The sequence below is a fragment of the Haemaphysalis longicornis genome, unplaced genomic scaffold (assembly GCF_048455015.1).
Source record: "Haemaphysalis longicornis isolate Haplotype H1 unplaced genomic scaffold, Haemaphysalis longicornis Haplotype H1 scaffold_9, whole genome shotgun sequence".
Taxonomy (NCBI): domain Eukaryota; kingdom Metazoa; phylum Arthropoda; class Arachnida; order Ixodida; family Ixodidae; genus Haemaphysalis; species Haemaphysalis longicornis.
This window is the reverse complement of record NW_027526460.1, coordinates 119,977,701-119,998,496: the sequence shown is the minus strand read 5'-3', so window position 1 is coordinate 119,998,496 and position 20,796 is coordinate 119,977,701. Positions and strand designations below refer to the sequence as shown.

The 20,796-nt window shown below is 47.2% G+C and overlaps 2 protein-coding genes and 1 long non-coding RNA gene across 5 annotated transcripts in view; 2 read left to right on the top strand and 1 right to left on the bottom strand.

Moving 5' to 3' along the window:
• Positions 1-20,796, bottom strand: part of LOC144152450 (uncharacterized) — an 88,542-nt gene that overhangs the window by 25,155 nt on the left and 42,591 nt on the right. The gene's annotated exons all lie outside the window — the stretch shown is intronic.
• On the top strand, positions 4,284-7,212 carry LOC144152264 (uncharacterized). The gene is made up of 3 exons (XM_077683496.1): positions 4,284-5,148; positions 5,217-5,292; positions 5,348-7,212. The coding sequence occupies exons 1-3, from the start codon at positions 4,911-4,913 to the stop codon at positions 5,442-5,444; spliced, it is 411 nt and encodes a 136-aa protein (XP_077539622.1). The 5' UTR covers positions 4,284-4,910; the 3' UTR covers positions 5,445-7,212.
• LOC144152185 (uncharacterized) lies at positions 11,160-17,888 on the top strand. Of its 3 annotated transcripts, XM_077683412.1 has the most exons (4): positions 11,165-11,796; positions 16,900-17,083; positions 17,152-17,227; positions 17,283-17,888. In XM_077683412.1, the coding sequence occupies exons 1-4, from the start codon at positions 11,791-11,793 to the stop codon at positions 17,377-17,379; spliced, it is 363 nt and encodes a 120-aa protein (XP_077539538.1). In that variant the 5' UTR covers positions 11,165-11,790; the 3' UTR covers positions 17,380-17,888. The 3 variants fall into 3 exon arrangements, with proteins under 3 accessions (XP_077539539.1, XP_077539538.1, XP_077539537.1); XM_077683413.1 differs by lacking the exon at positions 16,900-17,083 and having other exon boundaries at positions 11,160-11,796; XM_077683411.1 differs by lacking the exon at positions 11,165-11,796 and having other exon boundaries at positions 16,219-17,083.

Sequence of the window (20,796 nt, the reverse complement as noted above, 5' to 3'; positions counted from 1 at the left end):
GAACTCAACTTTTGGAAGATGGAACCAGTCGTGGTGTAAAGTAAGAACATTTCTACCAACATGGTTCCCGCGAAAGAGGTTGGCTCATTTGCACATTTATATGTTTCCTGACATTTTGTTTTTTCTTGCGATGCATTTTGCTGGTGCACATGTAGTAAAGAGACATTGTGTTTTACAGAAAACGTGCTGAAAATATGCACAAAACAGTGCCTCTGATGAACACCAACACTGCAACCATCACGGCTGATTCCATCATCACGGCTTTCTCACCCTGTTGTCCCATCCCTGTATTTGATAACCATTATGTTATATTTTTGTCTTTTCAGCTTGCTGTAAGATACAAAGGTCTTTTGCCAGTTTGTGTGCCTCTGTAGGGCTCATGACTTTTGCTTAGTGCAAATAAAGGCCTTTGTTGTTACCCTTGCTTGTTGATTTTTGTTTTGCAAAGTTTTCAGGAAAAGCAGCTGAGTTCGGTATGCCAGGAAACAACATGCAACCGCGAGAGGAACATTTACCAGCCGAAAGCCATTGTCAACGAAACTGGTTCCTATTTCCTGCAAAACCTTCATGTAGTTAGCATGTTCAGTAACCTTGTTCATTTCAAGCAAGTGAAGAAATTTGTGTACCATTGCGCGTTGATTGGCAAGCACATCTTTCTTCTGATGAAATTATTGTAACATTACATAGCCGAGAGTATTTCAAGGGTAAATAAAAGTTCCTTCGCAGCAGCTTTGGCGAATCTCTGCCTCCTGCATCCGAGTATGCCAGCTTTCTTTTTTTTATTCACATTCCAAGCGCAGCAAAGTTTGTATGGAGGCAGCGGCGTTGGAAGTTTTTCTCCAATAAACAGCTGTGTCAGTGCCTGGACTGTTGCAGTTCGACCTCACGTGTGACCTCAAAACGTGTGACCTCAGTTTGCTGGGAAAGGTGGCATCTAACTTTGTTGGCAGAGCAAAATTATGCAATGATCTTGGCGCTGTAATGACCCCATTGCTGGACGGAAAATTTTCATTCAACCAAGCACATGCAATATAATTACTGATTAGCTCATTCCTGTCAGATCGAATGCAATCTCTGGAAAATTTGGTGACTGGGTGATGGCACCATAAATAGCCGATGGTGGTGGTCAGTGGCGTAGCCAGAAATTTATTTCGGGGGGGGGGGGTTGCGCCCCAACCCTAATGCGTATATATGTATATATATATATATATATATATATATATATATATATATATATATCTATATATATATATATACAGTCGAACACGGATATATCGAACTCCAAGGGGATCGCGAATTAGTTCGATATATGAAAAATTCGATATAAAAATAATGGGCTCTGAGACCTCACCTATGGCGGACGAGCATTTACCGATCGTCGCATTCAAGAATGACAACTAATTCCGCACTCACGACGCAACAGGACGCTTTATTTCCGTGAAAAAAAAATTACTGATCTTGGCCTGCTCCTTCGCCCAGGAAATGAAATTAAAGACGCTGGTCTCGATCTTCTCGGGGCTGCACAAGTGGAAAATTCCAGCAGTACGCTGCGCCTTCGCACACCATGCACAACACGCACGCAAAAAGAAGAACAACGAGCACGTACCACAATAACTTTGAAGGTAACAATTCCAAGGCTCTCTGAACGGACTCCAACAAAGCGCTAGCGATGGTCATCTCCGAGAGAAACAGTGATCTCCGAAAGGTGCGGGACAACTCGCCAAACAGCAGCAACAGCAGCAAAATGCAAAAGAAGGAGGATTCCGCCAGCGCCTTCGTTCCCTCTTCCCTTTCCCGAGACGACATCGGGGGAAGACAGACCCAGAGAGAGAGAAAAAAAAATTCTTTTTCGGCAAGCCGAGGAACGTACGCAGCCGCAAGAAAAAAAAAAAAAAAAAAAAAAAAAGACGTGCGCAGTCGGGGCATCCCTGCCTCACACTGTAACATTTTCCGAGCGTTAAGGCTTGTGTGCCTAGAGAGATTTAGCATACCGGGCTCCGTCCGCTAACCCTACGGCGGCCGGTAGCGGGGCCCGAGTGGGCAAGCGCAAATTCGTTCCAGTAGGGGGGATTAGTTACGCGAGCCAGTCTTCGCCATGCCCGCGCATTCCTCCACATCCTCCTCAACCTCAATCGGGGGTGCAGCGACCGCCGAAGAGCACCTTCCAGCTCGCGCGGCGTTCGATATACCCAATGTCGGGAAAAATACGGTTCGATATAAACGTACGAATTCCTATACTTTTACACAGAATTTTCAAGGGGATAATTTATGAGTTCGATATAGGCAATAATTCGATATACCCGTGTTCGATATATCTGTGTTCGACTGTATATATATAATTGGTAGTTTTTACAGGACAACATTCAACATTACATTTTAACACATTTGAAAGACAAGAAAACATGCAGCAATAAAAATTTCTGGGGGTTTGAACCCCCCAAACCTCCGTTCCCCCCCCTGGCTACGCCACTGGTGGTGGTAAAAACGTTTGCGCAAGGAAAATAAATGTTACGAAAACTAAGGTTAGGTGCAAGATTTGAACCTATGCTAGGGTATGCCCGCACCAGTCCCACACGCGTCCCTTGCACCACGACTAATTAGATCTTACTCACTACAAGGTGAAACGGGAAAGCCCGGCCCCGTCCACTGAGCCGCCACGGCCGCAGAGCGCCGTAGAGCGCTCTGCGGCCGTGGAGCGCCGTAGAGCGCCGCGTACCTCCCGTTGCGGCCAGAGAGTCGTGGGTTCGAAACCGGGCATGGCCTAAGTATTTTTTATAGTAGAGTGCGGACGCCGACGCCGCGGGACATAGACCCGAGCAAGAGATGCTTCGCATCTAAAATAGAAAAGCCCCCCCCCCCCACCCACATCGATGTGGCAATGTCAACAAGCTGTTTGGGAGATACTATCAGTTGTCTTGTTCAATAAAACGATTCATTCAAAACAAAATGGAAATTGGAAATTAGCTTCTCCGCAAGTGTATATATGCTCGGTAAAATAAACTCTGAACAACGGTATCAACATAAAATACAACAATACTTTCCTAAATTTAGGCTTTGATTTCTACCTGGAGAGTGAAGCTATGACGTAGCAGTCTTCCTATACAGTGTTTTTTTTTCTTTTTGAATAAAAGGCAACCCTGTAGAAAGTGGAAGGAAGAACGCCGAGCGGCCCAAACAATTCGCTATATGCCATAGCTATTCTCATAGCTATGGTACCACAGACATATTGTGCTGAAGTGAACAATCGAAGTGCCATAACAACGCTTTATTCGAACCATCTTCCCCTGCCCATATTCCCAGATCCCACAACAGGGCCGCTTGGCCTCCTTTCTGAAATAAAGTCATCCTTCTCCTCTCAAACACTTTCAAAACGCCATCAGCAAACAACTACAAAGAGCCGCGACCAGGCTCCCATTCAGAGGGACTTCCTCAGATAGGGAGGGGGGTGTCGTGGGTTGCGGAGGTGAATTCGCTACGGTATTGTGGAAGGGAGGGTGGGGGGTGCTTGTAGGCTCGGCAGGTTCAGCTTTTCTCCAATTTATGTGCAGCGAGAATTCTTTTTTTCTTGAAGTAAAAAAAAACACTGTTTACCGTGTTGACTCGCGGTGTCCTGCCTAGAGTTCATACAAGAAGCTGCGTGCGCCTAACTCACCGTGAAGGAAAGCCGCAGGGGCCTGGCGGTTCCACCTGGCCCTAAGCCCCCTTCACGGTGCATTAGGCGGACTGTTCACAACGATGTAGCCTCCACAATGCTGTACGCAGCTTCTGGTATGAGCTACCACGCACGAGCTAAGGAAGAACGCAACAAGGGTGAGCACTGACTCGAAACGGGAGCTTATAAGTAGTTATAATCGCATTTGAAAATGGAAAAAAAAATCTGTTCGGTGTTTCCGCTAATGGGTTAGTATTCTGCCTTCCGACCAAGAGAGAAACTACATAGTGCAAGCAGGCCAAACAAACGCAGAAAGGCTTTAGTTGATGGTGTCGCGTGTTTCGATCTTTTTTTTTATATGTATAATAATTCTGAGCAGCATGTTCTGGCGTCGACAGAGAAGCCAACATTGCCGCCGTGCATACGTCGAGGGTGTTGTTGATGAATGAGCAAGTGGAAAACCGCCGTGGAAAACAACCCCCATACAACCTAACAGCAGCGTATATTTACCTTCCCCCCGCCAAATAAAAATAAAACAAGAAAACATCGTCGCGTGTCGCCAAGAGTCCGACCCTCAATCTTGGCCGATTCGTTTCACCCGGCGTGACCAAAGCTAGCGTTTTGGCAGAACTCTTTACTCAGACGGCGCTATTGTTCTCTACATCTGGAAGCAAGTTAGTTCGCTCCTCCAGCACCAACATCCTGTTGAAAGGTTAGGATAAGTGGAACCAGAAGCAAGGGAGAGGAACACAAGAACAAGAGGGATAGCCAGCTGCCTTTGGAAGTTCAGCCTGACACAGGTGTAGGGCAGCGACAGCACCGTGAATAGAGATTTCACTGGTAAAAAAAGAAAAGACAGGTGGCCTCACAAAAATAATAATCATAATAAATCTATAACATGGAAGCGTGTGGACCGAAAACCCGTGACATGCTGAGGTGCAAAGTGATGAACAGAGGTAAAACGAAGCAACCTGCCGTATAGTGACTTACTGTGAACAGAACAAAAAACGCCATGAACGAGAACGAAATCAACGGAAACGCGAAGAACAGAATCAAAGGATTTGTGGAGACAAATTTATACCCATCACAAAAATATAAATGGCACCGAATAGTCCTTACACGGAAGTGTCCGGGTCCCGCGTAATTAGTTGCCTGAGAAACCTCCGCCACATGGAGCCCAGGGTCGTCCTGATGATCGGCACCAACGACCTGCGTCTGGTATGCACAACAGATGCAATTCTGCCTCTGAGCTAAGGGTATGCTCAGAATTTCTGCATCAACACTGCCATTTTCATTCTTCTTTTTTTCACAGGCCAGAACCATGGACGACGCGTACCAATTGATTGCGGATTTGGAGGTCGTATTGGCGCTGTTACTCGGACGCGGATGTGGTGTTGTCGTGATGACGCTGCCGCCGGTGGCCCGCGCTGCGCGGTCCAGCTCCCACTGGCGAATTCTGAATGCCGTGAACGCGTGGATCCTCGGGCTGACTATGGGTACTATGTCTCTCTTTACGACAGTTTGCGGCAGAGAATAACCTGTTCGTTGCGCTACTTTCACGCAGACGGAGTTGTTGCTCTTGAAATCCATCGCCTCTTTGTGCTGGGCAGACGTCGTGTCCGCTATTGCCTGTACGAGCGGTAAGTTGCTCCGGCTACATTGGTTGTAGTGTAATCAACACTGACACATTTACAGGCGGATGGGGTCGGACCGGCGGCTGGACATGGTGCACTGGAACGAAGAGGCGATGGGTCGTGTGACGATGGTGCTGAGGGACGTGATCGGCGCCTGAACACACCCTCCTCCTCTTCTCAGCAAAAAAAAAAAAAAAAAAAGGACAAGTATCAGTTGCACTGCTTTCAAAAGAACTCGATTATTTCGCAATCTGTTCATACGTAATTTCACACCGACCATACATTTAGGACTCAATTTCCGTTGCAAAACATCTCCCTGGTCAGGTGGTGCTCTTTCTTGAACACCATATTGCCGCCTGCAGCAAATGCGGGTTTTGGTGTGTGAGCTCTACTAGAAGAAGCTAATAGCAGAAGCGGCGGAGAAGAACGCTCTTGATCGAGTATCCCTGAAGCTGCCAGAGGAAAACTCTGATATTATTCCGTTCCGGGTAGCACTCGTTCGTCGTTGCCGTCGCCTTGGCCGCGATGTCGAAAATTAAAAGTTAGTTCACATGCTCCTGGATACGTGACAGTTTACGTCCCTTCCAAAGAAAGCATCGTCCCGATGCTAAGGCGGCAAGGAATGGAACTTGATGTTCGACCCGTCACGTCCTCGCAAAGAATGGTTTCATGAGGACTATGTGGACGACCTCGGGGCGACGACGACGGCGCATTGTGGAGGCGCTGTCCGCCGGAGTAACTGCATGCGTGACATCGCTAAGTCTGTAGGACCCTGTTGAGTCCGAAGTAGCGCTTGAGGAGCCTTCTAGCATAGCCCTCTTTATTTGGTCTGGCTCCATACCCACACGTTGTCACCAGGCTGGAAAGCGGAGTGCCTGTGGCTAGTATTGTAAGCAGTAGCATCATGCCGCTGTTGTTGCCTGGTCCGATCTCTTGCGAGGTCACGCGCCTCTTCCACGCACTGGGCGAGCAGTCGTGTCGTCACCCCCACTGTCGTGACGGAGCATGTCATCTAACATTGTGGCTGCCTCGCGACCGTACACAAGCGTGAGTGGCTCCATGCGCATGGTTTCTTGCCTGGCGGTATTGTCGGCAAAAGTCACGTATGCCAGAACTTGGTCCCAAATCTTGTGTTGCTCTTCGACGTACATGCTCAGCATGTCTGCAATTGTTTTGTTTACCCTTGCGGTCAGTTCGCTTGTCTGTGAATGGTAAGCTGTAAATTTTCAGTGGGAAGTATCGGTGAGGTTCATGAAAACGCGCACGAAATCTGCGTTGAATGTGGTACCCCTGTCTGTAAGAACAATTGCCGGAGCGCCATGGCACAAAGCAATGTTTTCGATGCAAAAGTGGGCCACGTCGAGAGCTATGCAACGCTACAGGGCTTTCGTTTTGGCGTATCGTGTAAGTTAGTCGGTGGCGAGAAGTATCCACGTGTTGCCGGATTGAGACGTAGGAAAGGGTCCCAAGAAGTCAATGCCGATTTGTTAAAACGTTGTTTCCGGTATTCAGACAGGTTGAAGTAAACCGACTGGGCGTCCCGACGGTGTTTTACGTGGTTAACAGTCACGGCAGGTAGGAATGTATTGCTTCAATGTCGAAGGAAGTTTGGGCGATTAGTAACTCTGTTTAATTCGGGGCATCATACGTGCATAACCGAGGTGACCAGCGATGGGGTCGTCGTGCCAGGCCTATAGCATTTCTTGTCTAAGGCTCGCGGGAACAATGAGAAGAAAGTTTCTTCCGTTCAGGGCGAAGTTTGGCTTGTACAGGATGCTGTTTCTCAAAGAAAAAAACTTGAGTGCATGTATAAACAGCTTAGGCTTGTGCGTGGTTCACCCTTCCAAGAAATCTAGAAGTGGGTTCAACTCAACGTCTTTCCTTTGCTAATCGGACAAAGATGTGGCGTTGATGGCACGAAAAAACACAGCGTCGTCATCATCTTCCGATAGAGCCCATTCCACTGGAGCTCAAGACAGGCAGTCGGCGTCAGAATGTTGTTTCCCTGACTTGAGGACAGCCGTGATTTCAAACTCGTGAAGTCGAAGGCTCCAGAGGGCTAGGCGGCCAGTAGGGCTTTTCAAACTGGCCAACAAACACAGGGAGTGTTGGTCGCTAACAACTTGAAATGGGCGACCGTAGAGGTACGGCCAGAATTCCAAGACTGCCCACACAATAACCAGGCATTCCTTCTCTGTAGCTGAATAGTTAGTCTGCGAACGGGACAGTGTTCGGCTTGCGTAAGCGACAACTCTCTCCGCGCCATCTTTCCATTGAATCAGCACTGCTCCAAGGCCAACGTGGCTGGCTTCTGTATGAATTGTGGTGGCCGCAGCTTCATCAAAATGGGCGTGCTCAGGCGGCACTTGTAGGCAAGGCCGCAGGTTCACGAAAGCAGCCTGCTGCTGAGTGGTCCGAGCGAGGGCGATGTAATTGCGGTGTACATTAACAGTTCGTTCACATGCTAGTGGATACGTGAAAATATTTGTGTCACAGGAGAACCTCTGGCGCCACCCAGGTACCGGCACGACCTACAGTATGCCACGCGGTGAGAAAAAGAGCAAAGAAAATGCATTCTCTCTGAGGGTAACGCTGGCGTCCCTCCCGGTTTGTCCGATGTACTCTTTACCGCCAGGCAGTGGAAGCACATGCACAGAGCCAACATTGCCCCTGACAAACCTTGTTCCGTGTTTTACTTTAAACCCCTTCTTCCCGACGTTAGGGTAACCGCAAAGTTTTTTTTTCAACCAAAGAAAACTCCCTGCTAACCTTGTTTCTTTCCGGGAAAAGAACCTTCACATCGAACCTCGAGCAAACATTCTTCAAGCCACGCGACATTTTGTGCAAATATGGTATTGCCACTGGCCTCTAATTTATATCGTCAAATAATGCAGGCTTATCAACGTCATCCTTTCTTCTGTTCAGCTGCCTTATCATTTTTTCATAAATTGAACTCAGCACATTGCTTGGGAACCCGGCATGTTGCTGGTGACCCACTTGGACACCAAAAGTGTTCAGATCGATGCACACATCGCCTGCCCAAAGGGGCGTATCCTTCGTAAGACGCAGCCGATATTACTCCCTCTCAGTGGTCTCTGATTTTGTAAACCTCTCTAAAAGAGTTGTGTTAGGACTGAAAGTCGCTTGCGAGGCTCCTTTCGAAATCACAGTTTGCCCGTCAATTTGAATATAAAACTGGAGAATGAAAATTTATACTGGCTTGATCGCCCTACCTTGGAGAATACAATTTTGAACTATGCATCTGGGCATTCAGTTGCTGGTGAAACGTAGAATTGCAAAGTCTGTCTGCGGCGCTGCTTTGAGAAGGTCATGTATGCGTCGCTTGGAGCAGGCGTTTGATGATTAAGTGATTCACCTGCGTGATGCCCCGTTCCCAAGCAATGTTGTTAGGACCATTTGTGAAGAACTGATAAGATAACTAAAAAGAAGGAAGGGAAAGTTTATAGGCCTACATAATTGAATGGTAGTAATAAGAGGCCAACATTTATTCTATATCTGCACAGAATGTCGCATGTGTTGAGAAAAATGCGTTAGAAGAACGAGGTTAAGGGTTTTTTCAGCAAGCAAAAAGGGTGGCGGCGTGTGTTCTTCTTTTGCGAAGTAGCTCTCCGGAGGCGGTCGTAGCGGCGGGATTGCCTGCGGTGTGAAGTATGAAACAAGGTTTAAACGTTGGCTTTGTATTGTGGTAAGGAGCACGTCGGACAAACCCGGATTCGCATCAACGTGCGCCTCACAGTGTGATTTGTCCTTTAAAAGAGCTTTATCGACTCATAGCGCAGCGTATTGCACCTTGTGCCTGTACCGGTGAGGTTGCAGGCCGTATTTCTGTGGGACCAAAATTTCTTTCAAACAGGCTCACCAATTGACCAGGGAGATAGCCGGAGCGATCAAGATAGGCCAGAGTGGTGACAATTTTTTCAGTCAGACTTCTATCTGTGTAAACATTAACAGATTGCCTATATCCGGAGGTAATCACTCGCACACTTTGTAGTTATTTTATTTGCTATTATTTCGGTTCACCCTATTGATGTTTGTAATAAATGTGTGCTCGCGTTATTGCGAACGCTCTCGTGTTCTTCGTGCGTCCTGACCAAACTTCAGTTTAGAGAAAGTGCTGATCCTGATGTAGTGTTTATCCCCTGTTTCCAGTGTTACGGATTCGGAAGGTTTTATCATGCATATTTACCAACTAGCACAGCAGGCCATTTTGCTGCGAACTCAACTTTTGGAAGATGGAACCAGTCGTGGTGTAAAGTAAGAACATTTCTACCAACATGGTTCCCGCGAAAGAGGTTGGCTAGAATGCTACTGCTAAATCAATATGAAGCAGTATAAGAGAACACAAATTACTTCTATAAATTACGGCTTGAAACGCTGGGGACAATGAGTTATTGAAAGGTCAAGGAGTGCAAAGATTGGTTCTTGAATACCTGGTGGTACCGATGCTTGGAAGAGGGGGTCTTCAGGATTGCAGGTGACCGCATGGCGTCTGACGGTTTTCAGTTTATGAGATGCCAACCACTGTAGTTAGAGGCCTACAATCTGCAGGCTTCGCATGACTGGTAAAGAATAAGTGCTCAAGGCCAGAAACCTGGACATAGGAACAAAAGCAAGCCCCTGCGAGCGCTACAAACAACCGCTGAGCCTGGGCAGGCCAGACCATGACGCGCAAAGTGTCTGTGTTTTTCTTAGTGAAAGAGAACGCATGACCAATTAGGACCTGCGAGAGGCATTTTCTGCTGAGGTGTTTCGCGAGACGTTCTGTGAGGCCGAAAGAGCTAAGTGTGACTCAAACACGGCGTTTCAGCTTATAGCTGAAGGTAACACAAAAGAGTGGCTCAGAGAAGGGACGGCTTTCAGAGCACGAGACGGTTGAGTGCTTCGGTCTAGAATAGTTTTAGCGCCGACTACAGGAAGTCGTGACGCCCTGGCTGCACGACAAGCCGGATGTAAACTCTGTGGACTAGGGAGGTCAGTCAACTGAGGAGTTTGTTGCACATCGCGGTTCGCAGGGCCCGAAAGGCAACCAATGAACATACAGGCAGAGGCCTGACAAGTAAAAGCCAAAGAATAAACGGGGCAAAAGTGACCGTTCCCACGAAAAGAACGGGGCAAAAGTGACCGTGTTTGATTATAGGGAAACAGGCTTGGGTCAGGGTGTCTGCCTCTAATGACATGGCTTGTGGCCTCCAGTCGTGACTTAAGGTGGCGGTCCCACTCGATCGGCCCGCGCTGCCGGTTTTGGACGATGTTTGCGTAGGCGCTATTGCGCCCCAGTTGGCACCACATTCATGGCTAATATATCATTAGAAACCAGAAGTCTTCTAGATTCCGAACTCGCTTACCGGTCTATTCCAGCTAATTTGCCTTTAGAAGGAGAAGCCAATTTGCAAGAGAGAAAAATTGTATTTTTGCTTTTTTTGCTTCGGGCGGTGTAAGAATTTGAGAAAACTATACGACGTAATTACATGTAGTTTGGTATGTGCATAGAATAGATGTCTATGCAGTTAGTTACGTTTGGAAGTTCCGTTTCAGCGAATAGATTTTGTTATACGGCCGTTTGAAAATAGCTAAAATAGCGCAACTTCACCCGCGCTAAACTTTTACATGGATTAATGCAGAGCAATGTGTTTTCGTGTGCGCGTTGCCAGCATATGTATTTGTATACTGCCGAAATTTCGCTGAATTTCGTTCAGCGGTTTTAAATTTTTTTTGGTCTACATATGGCAGTTTACACGTACACATGGGTTTTCTGGTGTAACTTTTCTGCGTTGCTGCTGAAGACGAAGTTTCAATATTTTCACACATCAAACTTGAAGACCTCCTTTACTTAGTTACGTTCAATGTTTGCGCTGTGATAAATAGAACACGTATAAACTGTTACTGAAATTGGCTGATTTTCATCACGCCTGCCGAAGCGCTCAAACGCGCCTATTTACGTACACACACGGAACTCCAAAAAGTGCGTTACATGGAATATACGCCGATGTCATATCTTTATAACATTACCAAGTAAATGTACAATTAACCCTTTTTTATTTCTGTAGCGACAATTTTACAGCCATAACAACGTTGCAGTTTTATGTGGCGCCATCCAGTGTCGAAACTGTAAAGCTACTTCGTTACGTTTCAGCTTTCTGCTACCGATGGCGCGGCCAAACGCACTATTCGAGGGAGCCTCAAGGCGGTACATGCAGGCTCCCCAGACTTTTCGCCTCTTCTTCGTCGTGGTGCCGATACCCGATACTGCCGATACTCGTTCAGTTTTTGTCGCCACGCCGTGCGGTCTGTGCGAACTTCGGTGGTAGCAAATTTGCTCGGTATCTATGGGCATTCTGCACCGCCGTTGTCCGGTGGAGTACAGCGGTGCGACGTTTTGTGATCTGCGATGCGTAACACCCGTAAAACGCCAAAACGTTTGATAAGGCGTAAAAATGCATCACAAAGTCGCCGAGCGCAAGCGAGAGCGGCCGCAGCTTCCTCATGCAAGTAAGGATTTTCGTTTTGTGTTCATTGCACGCAATCTCGCGCTAACGCGCTGCGAGTGTTATTTCTGTTCAGCCTTTGTTGTGTTCTGGCGGAATATGAGGGTCCGCATGAGGGTTCGCATGTGTTGGGGATGTGAAACAGCGCGCTTAGTTCTTACCACGATTTTGACCGGCGTGGGGCTGCTAGTTTTACCTTTCAATGCTAAAAGCTCTGGGTGGTTTGTTATTCGGAGCCTAGCCACCGCTTGCTGCCACCGCTTGCACTTTTATTCGCGGCCCCTTCCCATTGCATGTGGCCCGGCCACCAATGCCTGGCCGTAAAAATGCAGAAGGTAGCCATATATGGTTGGCGTCTCGCTGGCGTCGTGAAATCCCCCCCCCCCCCCTACCCGTCGTGAACTAACCTGGCTCGCTCGCCGGCGCGCGCCCCGGCGTGCCCTGAAAACTCTCCGTCGTCGCCTCCGTAGCCGTAACATCTAGGCGTCGTGAAATAGCCGTACTCGCTCCTGCCGTACCCGTAAAAGCTACGCGTTGTGAAATAGTCGTACTTACGCCTCTGCTTACGGACGTTGTAGTTGGGTGTTGAAATCTTGCCGAGCTCTGTTTTTTTTTTTACGCATTTAGAACTTTTGTAATAACTATACTTCACGCCCGCCTTACAACTCAGTTGGCTAGAGCAGTCGATTTTGGTTTTACCCAACCGGCTGAACCGCTACGGCTCACTGAAGCCAAGGCCGACGCAGCCAACGCTAGGGTTACGTCCGATAATCTGTAATTATTATAAGTGACTATGGCTGCACAAAGCTAGTCTGTAAATTTTTTTGTAACCATTTACTTTTGATGAATCAACTTTAACTTTCAAACTTAAAAAACAAGCGGTTTTGCCTTTGCATAAATATCAAGAAAGACTGTTTTCTGTTCATGTCGCCAAGCAGGCATGGGGTAGCAGCTTGGAGTTCCTTCCGTACTTAGCTAGAGGTAGTCCGACCATTTATAATTACTAAATAGTGATTACTAATTAACAACGACCCTAGCGGTGTGAGGAAGCGGTGTGTTCGGTTGGATAAAAATCAACAGATTGCTCTCACGGAGAGTTGCGTTCCTCCTGAACAGAACTTTAGTGACAGCTGCCGTTCCGCAACATTAGCATTCCTTATCGTTCCGTCTGGACGGAACGCTAGACAATGCCTTTTTTGTAGTGCTCTTTTGTTCACCTTATCCATAAGCTCCTCCTTTCTTTATCTGGGAACTAGGCGATACAGGTTTTCTGCCCAATTATGGGGTTGCGTCGGGGGTTTTATGTACATTTGCACATTTATATGTTTCCTGACATTTTGTTTTTTCTTGCGATGCATTTTGCTGGTGCACATGTAGTAAAGAGACATTGTGTTTTACAGAAAACGTGCTGAAAATATGCACAAAACAGTGCCTCTGATGAACACCAACACTGCAACCATCACGGCTGATTCCATCATCACGGCTTTCTCACCCTGTTGTCCCATCCCTGTATTTGATAACCATTATGTTATATTTTTGTCTTTTCAGCTTGCTGTAAGATACAAAGGTCTTTTGCCAGTTTGTGTGCCTCTGTAGGGCTCATGACTTTTGCTTAGTGCAAATAAAGGCCTTTGTTGTTACCCTTGCTTGTTGATTTTTGTTTTGCAAAGTTTTCAGGAAAAGCAGCTGAGTTCTGTATGCCAGGAAACAACATGCAACCGCGAGAGGAACATTTACCAGCCGAAAGCCATTGTCAACGAAACTGGTTCCTATTTCGTGCAAAACCTTCATGTAGTTAGCATGTTCAGTAACCTTGTTCATTTCAAGCAAGTGAAGAAATTTGTGTACCATTGCGCGTTGATTGGCAAGCACATCTTTCTTCTGATGAAATTATTGTAACATTACATAGCCGAGAGTATTTCAAGGGTAAATAAAAGTTCCTTCGCAGCAGCTTTGGCGAATCTCTGCCTCCTGCATCCGAGTATGCCAGCTTTCTTTTTTTTATTCACATTCCAAGCGCAGCAAAGTTTGTATGGAGGCAGCGGCGTTGGAAGTTTTGTCTCCAATAAACAGCTGTGTCAGTGCCTGGACTGTTGCAGTTCGACCTCACGTGTGACCTCAAAACGTGTGACCTCAGTTTGCTGGGAAAGGTGGCATCTAACTTTGTTGGCAGAGCAAAATTATGCAATGATCTTGGCGCTGTAATGACCCCGTTGCTGGACGGAAAATTTTCATTCAACCAAGCACATGCAATATAATTACTGATTAGCTCATTCCTGTCAGATCGAATGCAATCTCTGGAAAATTTGGTGACTGGGTGATGGCACCATAAATAGCCGATGGTGGTGGTCAGTGGCATAGCCAGAAATTTATTTCGGGGGGGGGGGTTGCGCCCCAACCCTAATGCGTATATATATAATATATATATATATATATATATATATATATATATATATATATATATATATATATATATATATAATTGGTAGTTTTTACAGGACAACATTCAACATTACATTTTAACACATTTGAAAGACAAGAAAACATGCAGCAATAAAAATTTCTGGGGGTTTGAACCCCCCAAACCTCCGTTCCCCCCCCCTGGCTACGCCACTGGTGGTGGTAAAAACGTTTGCGCAAAGAAAATAAATGTTACGAAAACTAAGGTTAGGTGCAAGATTTGAACCTATGCTAGGGTATGCCCGTCCAGTCCCACACGCGTCCCTTGCACCACGACTAATTAGATCTTACTCACTACAAGGTGAAACGGGAAAGCCCGGCCCCGTCCACTGAGCCGCCACGGCCGCAGAGCGCCGTAGAGCGCTCTGCGGCCGTGGAGCGCCGTAGAGCGCCGCGTACCTCCCGTTGCGGCCAGAGAGTCGTGGGTTCGAAACCGGGCATGGCCTAAGTATTTTTTTATAGTAGAGTGCGGACGCCGACGCCGCGGGACATAGACCCGAGCAAGAGATGCTTCGCATCTAAAATAGAAAAGCCCCCCCCCCACCCACATCGATGTGGCAATGTCAACAAGCTGTTTGGGAGATACTATCAGTTGTCTTGTTCAATAAAACGATTCATTCAAAACAAAATGGAAATTGGAAATTAGCTTCTCCGCAAGTGTATATATGTTCGGTAAAATAAACTCTGAACAACGGTATCAACATAAAATACAACAATACTTTCCTAAATTTAGGCTTTGATTTCTACCTGGAGAGTGAAGCTATGACGTAGCAGTCTTCCTATACAGTGTTTTTTTTTCTTTTTGAATAAAAGGCAACCCTGTAGAAAGTGGAAGGAAGAACGCCGAGCGGCCCAAACAATTCGCTATATGCCATAGCTATTCTCATAGCTATGGTACCACAGACATATTGTGCTGAAGTGAACAATCGAAGTGCCATAACAACGCTTTATTCGAACCATCTTCCCCTGCCCATATTCCCAGATCCCACAACAGGGCCGCTTGGCCTCCTTTCTGAAATAAAGTCATCCTTCTCCTCTCAAACACTTTCAAAACGCCATCAGCAAACAACTACAAAGAGCCGCGACCAGGCTCCCATTCAGAGGGACTTCCTCAGATAGGGAGGGGGGTGTCGTGGGTTGCGGAGGTGAATTCGCTACGGTATTGTGGAAGGGAGGGTGGGGGGTGCTTGTAGGCTCGGCAGGTTCAGCTTTTCTCCAATTTATGTGCAGCGAGAATTCTTTTTTTCTTGAAGTAAAAAAAAACACTGTTTACCGTGTTGACTCGCGGTGTCCTGCCTAGAGTTCATACAAGAAGCTGCGTGCGCCTAACTCACCGTGAAGGAAAGCCGCAGGGGCCTGGCGGTTCCACCTGGCCCTAAGCCCCCTTCACGGTGCATTAGGCGGACTGTTCACAACGATGTAGCCTCCACAATGCTGTACGCAGCTTCTGGTATGAGCTACCACGCACGAGCTAAGGAACAACGCAACAAGGGTGAGCACTGACTCGAAACGGGTGCTTATAAGTAGTTATAATCGCATTTGAAAATGGAAAAAAAAAATCTGTTCGGTGTTTCCGCTAATGGGTTAGTATTCTGCCTTCCGACCAAGAGAGAAACTACATAGTGCAAGCAGGCCAAACAAACGCAGAAAGGCTTTAGTTGATGGTGTCGCGTGTTTCGATCTTTTTTTTTATATGTATAATAATTCTGAGCAGCATGTTCTGGCGTCGACAGAGAAGCCAACATTGCCGCCGTGCATACGTCGAGGGTGTTGTTGATGAATGAGCAAGTGGAAAACCGCCGTGGAAAACAACCCCCATACAACCTAACAGCAGCGTATATTTACCTTCCCCCCGCCAAATAAAAATAAAACAAGAAAACATCGTCGCGTGTCGCCAAGAGTCCGACCCTCAATCTTGGCCGATTCGTTTCACCCGGCGTGACCAAAGCTAGCGTTTTGGCAGAACTCTTTACTCAGACGGCGCTATTGTTCTCTACATCTGGAAGCAAGTTAGTTCGCTCCTCCAGCACCAACATCCTGTTGAAAGGTTAGGATAAGTGGAACCAGAAGCAAGGGAGAGGAACACAAGAACAAGAGGGATAGCCAGCTGCCTTTGGAAGTTCAGCCTGACACAGGTGTAGGGCAGCGACAGCACCGTGAATAGAGATTTCACTGGTAAAAAAAGAAAAGACAGGTGGCCTCACAAAAATAATAATCATAATAAATCTATAACATGGAAGCGTGTGGACCGAAAACCCGTGACATGCTGAGGTGCAAAGTGATGAACAGAGGTAAAACGAAGCAACCTGCCGTATAGTGACTTACTGTGAACAGAACAAAAAACGCCATGAACGAGAACGAAATCAACGGAAACGCGAAGAACAGAATCAAAGGATTTGTGGAGACAAATTTATACCCATCACAAAAATATAAATGGCACCGAATAGTCCGTACACGGAAGTGTCCGGGTCCCGCGTAATTAGTTGCCTGAGAAACCTCCGCCACATGGAGCCCAGGGTCGTCCTGGTGATCGGCACCAACGACCTGCGTCTGGTATGCACAACAGATGCAATTCTGCCTCTGAGCTAAGGGTATGCTCAGAATTTCTGCATCAACACTGCCATTTTCATTCTTCTTTTTTTCACAGGCCAGAACCATGGACGACGCGTACCAATTGATTGCGGATTTGGAGGTCGTATTGGCGCTGTTACTCGGACGCGGATGTGGTGTTGTCGTGATGACGCTGCCGCCGGTGGCCCGCGCTGCGCGGTCCAGCTCCCACTGGCGAATTCTGAATGCCGTGAACGCGTGGATCCTCGGGCTGACTATGGGTACTATGTCTCTCTTTACGACAGTTTGCGGCAGAGAATAACCTGTTCGTTGCGCTACTTTCACGCAGACGGAGTTGTTGCTCTTGAAATCCATCGCCTCTTTGTGCTGGGCAGACGTCGTGTCCGCTATTGCCTGTACGAGCGGTAAGTTGCTCCGGCTACATTGGTTGTAGTGTAATCAACACTGACACATTTACAGGCGGATGGGGTCGGACCGGCGGCTGGACATGGTGCACTGGAACGAAGAGGCGATGGGTCGTGTGACGATGGTGCTGAGGGACGTGATCGGCGCCTGAACACACCCTCCTCCTCTTCTCAGCAAAAAAAAAAAAAAAAAGGACAAGTATCAGTTGCACTGCTTTCAAAAGAACTCGATTATTTCGCAATCTGTTCATACGTAATTTCACACCGACCATACATTTAGGACTCAATTTCCGTTGCAAAAGCACGCCGACTCGAATTTTGTTTGTTTATTTTATCCTTTACCTAGTGATTTTTTTTTCAATTTCACTTCTATGTCCTTTTTCCCCTTCAGGTATGCATAAACTTCCTTAGTACGTAGAAAAAATATTTTTATAGCTGAACTAAGTGTCCTGACCGCCATTTCACCATTTCGTTTTGCTGGCCGCATCCGGCATGATTATTTCAAGCGTAGTTATAATCAAAATTAGTCCCGAGAACACCCCATTGTATTGACGAAACATTCCCGTGATATTTTATAACGCGCGTTTTGCTATTGCACTAGCATCACTGCCCCATTGCAGGTTAGCTTGGCTCTTCTTATAGATCATTTGTTTTTGCTCATAGCGTGCATATATCTCACCCATTCTTTTTTTCCTTTTTTACAGCGGAGTTCGGCCACGGCCAACTCCCACCGGGAAGCAAGGGTGGGTTGAAAAGCAATTTCCTGCGATCTCCTGCGCTTGCCTGTGCGAGCTGAAGCCGCTGAGCGACGTATATGCTGAAGCTGATATGGTCTTCGCACTTCGCCCCCCCCCGCCCCCTCTGATACCACCAGCTGCAATATTTATGTTGGAAGCTAAATAAATATTTCCTCTGACTCGGCGTGCTATGCTCAGTTTCATCCGGTGTAAAGCCGTGATTGCAGTGCAAAGCATGTAGGCTGAAAGGTTCTACGAAATGTTGACTGCCGCAGTGAGATGTTGGTTATATTTTCGAGGCGATCACGTGGGATGCCACAAAGACATGTGATGTCGGAAAAAAAATTTCGAACAGTAGCACCAGGATAAATTCAACAGCGCACCTGTCGCTTCCTTTGACCGGACAAAATGCTTTCGGCATCTTTTGACCTCTATCTTGAACATGCATGATGAATTACGTTTGGTGCCGGAAGGCAAGAATAGAAGACAGGCCATCTGATACTTGCGCATATGGCGCAGTCTATTATATTTGCAGTATTATGTATGTAATACGATAAAAAAACTTTTGTGCCAGACTTAGCTTGCAACTCATACTAGGGTCCAAAGGTGTTCTGATTCCGGCTAAAGTTGCCATGACATCAACACAGAGGACATTATTGCACAGCGGGAAAGACGAGGATAGAAGGAAATACGCAAGGCCCGTGCCGACGATTTAGCGGCGGTTCATTGAGAAAAACCGCCTGAAATATATCAAGAGACGCCGATAATTTTCACAATATCTCTTTCTTCATTCCTTTACACCGAGCTTTCTTTCTGCTCTTTTAGTAATGTGCGCTGGCAATCTTGGCGACATATGTATTGCTCATTCGTCCAACGTTTCACCCCAACAACAGTGAAACGTTTAGTTGATTATTCTGTTTTATTTGTGCTACGCGCGTGTACAGAGAAAAAGCTCTTCAGCGCGATTTCGGAGGCCGAGCGCCAAGCAACTCGCGGCGAGAAAGAAGGCAGGGCCAATCCAGCAACCCCACCCCCCTCCCCCCGTGCACGGCGGCGAACAGAATCGGTTGGTCATGGTTCAGGTTCGGACAAAAGGAGCGTCTCCCCTCGCGAATCGCAGGCGGAGGGGAGGGGACGCCGGTACGGGGAACATCGCGCCCGGAAAGCCTGTGCCGGTATTTTCGTCCGCCACGGGTGGGTGGCGTAGTCTGGTGGCAAACTCTGAACTAATTCCAACATGGCGGGTGTGGGACCGCCACCTTAAGCTGAAAATGCTTCCTCTGTTGTCCAAAATTTTGTTGTGCGAGGAGGGGCACATGCAACATCATTGGTCAGAAAAAGGATCACAACACAAAAACTGTGTTGCGACTTTCCCGCCTACAGTTAGTAAGCGTTGTAATCAAAAGCTCGTGCCCACACATTTACAGGTTTGCTGGTTTTTGTCACTGAACATCGCGCCAGTAAAATACCCTTTAGATGCGGGATATTTTCTTTTCGAGCGAGCACGCTTTACGTAAGCGTGACAGGCCTCTCTCTCCAAAGCTGAGAAAAAATGCATTGCATAAAATGGTATTACTTGAACTGCCAATACCCACATCCTACTATGTCCTCAAAATATTTGCTACTAGGCCGCATGCTCGAGGACGACACCTTCTGTTTCTCGTCTCGTTTCGTGTTGCCATGTTTCTTGTTTTTCTGGTTCATGTGCCACTGTCCGTCTGTGTGCCCGAACGTTAGGGTTCGTCGGGGACCCTGTTGCACTCACAAGAAGCACGCCTAAGCGCGTCCACCTCACCAGTACTCGTTGTGTTGTCGCTGTTGGTCGCAGAAGATAATTTTGTCTGCTCGTCGATAACGAGGCGGCCGTTGTCCGTTGATGTTCCGAACTGTGCACCAGATATTCCCGCGCCGCGACTAGCAGCGCGTTGTGTGCCGCCTCAGTGTGCCCGCTCGCCGGGGAAAGTTCGTTGCTGCTTCGTCACTAACCCGGCTTGCGCCGGCGAAGGCCCGTGCGGCCGCGCACTCGGCCACTTTTCCACGCCGTCTAGTCGCAAGTCGAGCCATGCCATCGAGCACGCTCGTTCACTTGGCTCAATTCTGTAGGGACGTCTACGTGGCGAGTGCTTTCGTATCTTACGCCTCGTCAGCTTCCACCATCGCCGTCTTTGTAGCCATGTTGTCTTCCTTCCACTCCGGATGGCGGCCGGATTCCGCACTTATGGCCATAAAATTCAGAGAGTCATAAGGTCCAATGAGCCAAAAGGTCCAATACTCACGTGAAAGCTGAGTGAAAAGTACCGAAACGAATCGAAAAATCCAACGAGTCAAAAGGTCGAAACAGTTAAAAACACGTCAGTAGGACGAACAAAGTATGGAAACAATTTGTACAAGACGTTTTATTATCTTTGCAGTATAACAACGTTCTTTTTCATAGAAATGCTAAACGTGAGCTTCAGTATTATAAAACAGCTATGATAGCACATCGCCCATATTCGGCTACGCTGCGGTGACGTAAATGATTCCTAGTAAAAATATTTTGTAATTATTAGCCGCTCTCGAACCCTGTTAAACAAACTCAACCGCCATCAAACAAATGACCCTTATACGGTGCATGATGACGTCCAAAAAATAGGGTTTCGAATGTCAGTGCTAAAAAGCTATAACCCGTTCTAACCCGTCATGATAACCTGAAGCCGCCAGTTGCAGTCCATGCCTTTTTTGGCACCTTTGCTAATGCAGTGCAGACAACTCTTCGTCCGAGCTTTGCTTCATTCGTGATTGCTCCTCTTTGTGCGCATAAGAGGTAAGGATGGTCAGCCGCTGATGGTGACT